The 6,072-nt window shown below is 32.0% G+C and overlaps 1 protein-coding gene across 1 annotated transcript; it reads right to left on the bottom strand.

The window, feature by feature from the left end:
- Positions 1-2,261: 2,261 nt before the first annotated feature.
- On the bottom strand, positions 2,262-5,160 carry LOC130950235 (replication protein A 70 kDa DNA-binding subunit C-like). The gene is made up of 11 exons (XM_057878757.1): positions 5,011-5,160; positions 4,619-4,886; positions 4,436-4,532; positions 4,215-4,336; positions 4,046-4,130; positions 3,818-3,950; positions 3,528-3,682; positions 3,297-3,408; positions 2,984-3,184; positions 2,540-2,845; positions 2,262-2,432 (listed from the first exon to the last, which is right to left on the bottom strand). Exons 1-11 carry the CDS (start codon positions 5,158-5,160, stop codon positions 2,262-2,264), a joined length of 1,800 nt encoding a protein of 599 aa, XP_057734740.1.
- Between the last annotated feature and the right edge of the window lie 912 nt (positions 5,161-6,072).

Raw genomic sequence — 6,072 nt, 5'->3', positions numbered from 1 at the left:
ATAATATAAAAAAATACTTTACTCATTTGAGTGTTGTGAGAAAAAATACGTCAGAAAATATTATTTATATTTTACACTAATTGAATAATATCTCATGACATAATCACAATCGGATGTTTTAGAACTAAATAAATAAAGTTTCTAATTTACTATTCTTGATTAATATATGAATTAAGAAAGAGAATGTACCTCGTATCTCACTTTGCAAGAACAGAGGATGATCAATAACAGAACTAACTTGACTGAATGAATTTACGGAAGGATCGTATATTTCTGATTGGTCTATATCATCCATTTTGATTTAGAATAAGACAAACTTACGTAAAGATAAATTCAACAACTAAATATAAACAAAAATAAATCATGCAAAAAGAAATCAATTAACTATCTAATAACGAACATGGAATGTGAACAGCACAAATATAATAAAATACGAAAATCAATAAAAATAAAACATTCATTTATGAACTAAGTAAATATAAATAAAACTAAATGCACATTCAAAATGAGTTTAATTTTTAACAACATTAGAATACACTTTGTTTTATTATTTTAATCACTGATACTAACTACGAACATTAAAATGAAATAATCTAAATTACTAATTATGACGTAAAAAGATATCAGGAAGAACCAGATCAGAGCTGCCGATTCATTCAGAAAAACCAATGAAAAATTAGTAAGAACATTCAAGTATGACACTAAATTTAACATCATAAATAAAACAATTGAGAGACGTAATATATTCATGGTTCACTATCTTGAAGGACCAAATTAATATTTATTTTTTTATTCAAGGCCTAATTAATCTGAAAGCAAAAAATATAAGGATGGACCTAACAGTCACTTTATTTAATTTTTGACTACTTTATATCTTTTACTGACGTATGTTTAATTTTTGACTACTTTATATCTTACAGAAGTACAAACATATATTTAATTATAAATTTTATAGATTACTAATAATTAAGTTAACCCTTTTAGGTGTAACAGCATAAAAAAACAATAATAAATGACTTAAAAACATTTGCTATTAGACATAAATCAAAGAAACCTAAAATATAATTTAACAGGAAAAAATCAAAGAGGGATCAAATAGTTAAAGATATTATTATACCTGACAAAATAAAACTTGAACTCTGATTAACATTCTGGGACACCTCAAATAAATTTTCTAAAATATAAGAAGAAATAGAAACATTGAAAACATATAAAATAAATAGATAGATTATTATAAACACAAAGATTAAGTACAAAAATATAAAGAGAACAATAAAAATTACCCATATAATCATTCAAAGTGAGGGTAGGCATCGAGGAATCAAGCACCTCTAGAGCATTACAAAATGAAGAAAAGTTACAAACACTCACATAGATACAAAATCACTAAAAATTAGAGTAGAAAAGACTAAAAATATCATTAAAGTCAATTCAGTACTAACCACTTGCATTTCGATGTTGACTTTGCATTCGCTTTCTTTTTAAAGAATTTCGCCTATATTCTCTAGCACGAATAGAGTTATGAGACATATGTGTTATTCGTACTAAAGAAAACAAGAGGTTGAAGAAGTTACTATAAGCCAAGAAGTATGCCTGATTCAGTCCGAAGAACACATGCACATCATTAAGTTCCTATTAAGTTACTATAAGGAACAATTGGAAAAAAAAAAGGAACGGGGGAGGGAAAGAGGGGGCTGGCAGAAAAAGTTGTCAAAGACACCAACAAAGCACTCATAAACCTTCACACCTCTGATAACGCATAAAATAAAAGAAATAGTGTATTATAATGAAGAGCAATAACTAACCAACATAAAAAGATAAATTTATACAACAATAAAGAGATACAAATAAGAACTGCTGCATTTCATTAAAACATTGATTGATAGTGATATAGACAATTACATATGCCTATCACCCCTATGATAAAGAGTAATCCAAAATATGACCACATATCCTAGTATGTAACGTAAAGAGGGTACAACATTGAAAATGTGTCCAATCCCTAGCAGAGTCACTATTACAAAAAAGGAGTTGAGAATAGACCAACTTGGCACATTACCCGAGCCAACATATACGAAAACCCCTATATCTGACAGTCCTATTTGTTGGACACAATCCAAAAAAGTGAAATCAAAATAACATCCAGCCAGCATCATTACATGTCCACCTATTTGCAATCACAAGCCTTCCTAAATACTTATAGATATAGAATACATAAAACACCTACACCTAGACACAGCAGCTCAATTCCACAGCTTCAATCAAACTCCATTAACCTTGGCAACCTTCAACCCACGCCCATCTACATCAACAGCAGCCTCTTCAAATTGAGGATTCAAATTCCTCTTTCCCTTGCAACTGACAACATGATTCTCATGAATAAGCTTCTCTCCATATTGCGAAGATGAATCAACAACATGGGACAACACCTCCTATGACAAAGAAATAAAAAAAAGGTATTAAACTGACTCAAGAATACAAAATACAGTTAGGAACACCACAGATAGGAATAAGAAGAAAAATTATTATCCATGAGTACCTGAGTTTCTTTTTCCACTGAGCTAAGCAATATATCGAGTTCAGCAGAAAGATCATCACTAACAGCATTATTGCTGGGTGTTTTCTCATCTTTTCCATATTCACCATCATTTAAGGCAACAAACTCAGTCACTCCAGAAACAGCAGGCTGTTTTCCAGCTAAAAAATCAATAAGAATCGGGGATTTACACAAAATCCCAGGACACTCACCAGCATCTTTCTCACTCTTGATAAAAGTATCTGAAAACTCCTTCTTAATACCAACATCCCCTTTTCCACAAGGAACATATTTGTGCAAATCATTCTCCTATTCATATGCCATAAGAGTTTAAAAATACATAAGAGCAGAACAGAAATTCATCACAGTAAGATACATAAATAAATAAAAAATAAAAAATTAAGCATGAATTAACAGGATCTAAAAATATTTGTATGTATATCTAACCTTTTTTGGAGTACACTCGTCATCAGCGTCATAATCGGGAAGTTCAAACATCGCAATAATAGTTGAATCATCACAAATTCTCCTAACTCGGAAAGTCCCATAAAATGTATCCTGTGGGACACCTTTGGTATCAACCTTGAGAAGCAACTTCTTTCCAATGAGCACTTGAAATATGGGAGGATAAGTATCCCCACATATAAGCTGTTTTGACAGTAATACATAAGAAATATAGAGTTTGAATAATAAATATGCCAAACCATAAATTGAACAACACAAAAGAGAACTAAAAACATACACTTGCATCTCTTTAAACCTCAGTAAACAAGTCAGCACATGACTTCTTAAGCAAATAAGATGCCTCACGATCAAAGAGAAGGAAAATACCCTCACCAGTATGATCTTCAACTATTATTTTAATTTTAAATCTGCACAGAGAAAAAATAAAAAGGTACACCATCATTCAACTAAATAGAATCAGGAAACCTTATTTTTATAAACAATCCACTCTACAATATGAGAAAACATTTTCAACAAATTTTCTAACCTTGGAGTCACATTAGTTATGTGCTTCAAACAAAAATCACAGTAATATGCACCATTCTGAGGATAGATACCCTTCCCACACACACACGCAGAATACCACCAACCTCCATCCTCAACAATACCTTGAATTGCACCAAAGATGATAAAAGAACCCTCCTATCCAATGGGCATTTCAAAGTTAACTAACAGCATGAATGAAAAAACAGATCTGGAAAATCTTGTTTGATTTTCTTTTTCGGTTCATTTGTGTATAAAAGAAACAGAAACACAACTAACTCAAAAGAAAACAACCTGATTGTTATCTTGAAGCTCTTCAATAGTGCATTTCCTAGTTAAACGCATGAAATCATCTTCCAATGAGAGAACTTTACCCTCATTTGCAATAAACAGAGGATGGGTACCATTCACACCTTGATCAATCATACTAAAAAAAAATCAATGCAAATACTTGTACTTGTTACTCCACATAGCTTGTAAATAAAGAATACAATAAACATCAAGTACATAAAGCATGCTAACCTCTGCCTGAACTCAACAACTTCAGGAATATCAGGATTAAATAACATTTGAGTCGCATACATGACATTTTGAACACCTACTTGACCTACACAACAACAAAGAAAGAGTCTAGCAAACTTTATTGGAGACAATACCTCTAGCAGCCATGAGATGTACAGAAAAAAAATACCCCTAAAGAACTTGACTTTTGCAAGCTGAATCACCACAACAGGCTGCTCCACATAGCCAGAGGCAAGAAAATTATTCACTTGATTAACATAATCCCCAAACAATGCACATCGCACTGTAACACTGAAACTCAAAAGATAACAAAGAATAAAACAGAAAATAAGCAAAAGGGATCATTAAAAGATAAAGAGAAAGCAGCAGAAAATAACTCAATCAACATACTCTTTTGAAGTTAATTCCAATGCAATCATTTTCACAATTTTCCCCTCTTTTGCATATTCTTTCTCTTCTCCGACTGAAGTTAAAAGACCGATGACATCTATTCCAAATAAACACAATCTATTAACTATTCAAATGATTTGTTAAAAAAACTTCAATAACAGAAAAGCAAGAAGTTATACACACCAACTAAGAAATCATAATCTTGGGTCATGTTCAACAGCTCAGAAAAAGGAAACATGTTGAAACAAGTCCTAGGGATTACATCTTCATCAACAGCTACAACAGTGGTTCGGTGAAGGAAAACCAATTTGAATTCATGAGAAGTTGCTCTATAACTACCATGATTTGAGACAACAGTAAAATATGCCATTCTATAAACTTGTCCCTCAACTATATGATCCCTAAACCTATTAAGCAGTGGTTTCTTGACTGTAGCTTGTATTTTTCCACACTAGAAATGGAACAAAAGAAGAAAATCAGAATAATCAAACACATCAAACACATAATGTAAAGTTGAAAACTTAAAAAAACAACAAGTAAGACCATATTTAAAAGAGAAGCTAATAGGGGCTAACATGCTCATCAAGGAGAATCATCTCCATTGAGTTAGGAACCTCATGGTTACCAAAAGAGGGTACAACCCAAAGCCTAAGAACCCTAACTTTCAGCCTCCAAGCCTCTCTAGGAGGATGCATCTTAGAAATCATATCAAATGGAGGAGGCATTGCAATAAAAAGAAAGGAGATAAAATGACTTGATGAAATAGATCAAAATGTAAACAGTAAGTTTCTGAGATAAATAAATATAACTTAGGAGGAAATACAACACAGCAGAATGTTTGTGCATTCAATGTGCTTCACCCACATTCCTTTTATAGAAAAAATTCAGGACACAATGTCACATTTTTGAATTCAAATTCAGGAGGGAAAGGGAGGATAATTGAGTTGAATCACCATATTTCTCATTTAATGAGTAAGAAGCAATGATTCATTTCATATCAATCACATCACAACTCACCAAACAGATGGGATAAAAAGAACAAACCTTTATAAAAATTCCAACATTCTCATCTCCATTCAATGGCACATACACAAATAATCATAGGACCGAAAGCTGAAACAACACAAAAGCAAGAAAAATAATTGATAATTTCGAGATATAAAAAGATAGGGACCAGAAATTGATATACCACACCACAACTACTATACTGTAGCTACATGTCATTAGGCCATAAAAAATCCAGTCAGCAACTACACCAAACAATCATTCTAGTGATGGCAATCAGAGTTGGTAAATGTGTTATGTAGGGATACAATTGAAACAACAGATAAATGGGAACAAAAGTATACACAAACACGAATAGAAACATGCCAATCACATCAACATTCATGAAATAGATGATAATGAAAGCTGATACATTCATCATGCTACCCAAATTTCCAATTTCCAATAAAAAATATATAGCAGAACCTTATTATGTGTGGAAACAACTTTTTCATGGGAAAACCAGCGGCTGGATAGTTTTTTCTTTGGCTAGGAACATGTGCTAGTTAGACAAATAATAGCATGAACACATTTTAATCGCACAAGGAAATTTTTTTATCAAGGAACGTGTTAACCTGAGGCCAAGCAGCTGT

Source organism: Arachis stenosperma, chromosome 9 (genome assembly GCF_014773155.1).
Source record: "Arachis stenosperma cultivar V10309 chromosome 9, arast.V10309.gnm1.PFL2, whole genome shotgun sequence".
NCBI lineage: Eukaryota > Viridiplantae > Streptophyta > Magnoliopsida > Fabales > Fabaceae > Arachis > Arachis stenosperma.
This window is presented reverse-complemented; position numbering and strand designations above follow the sequence as displayed.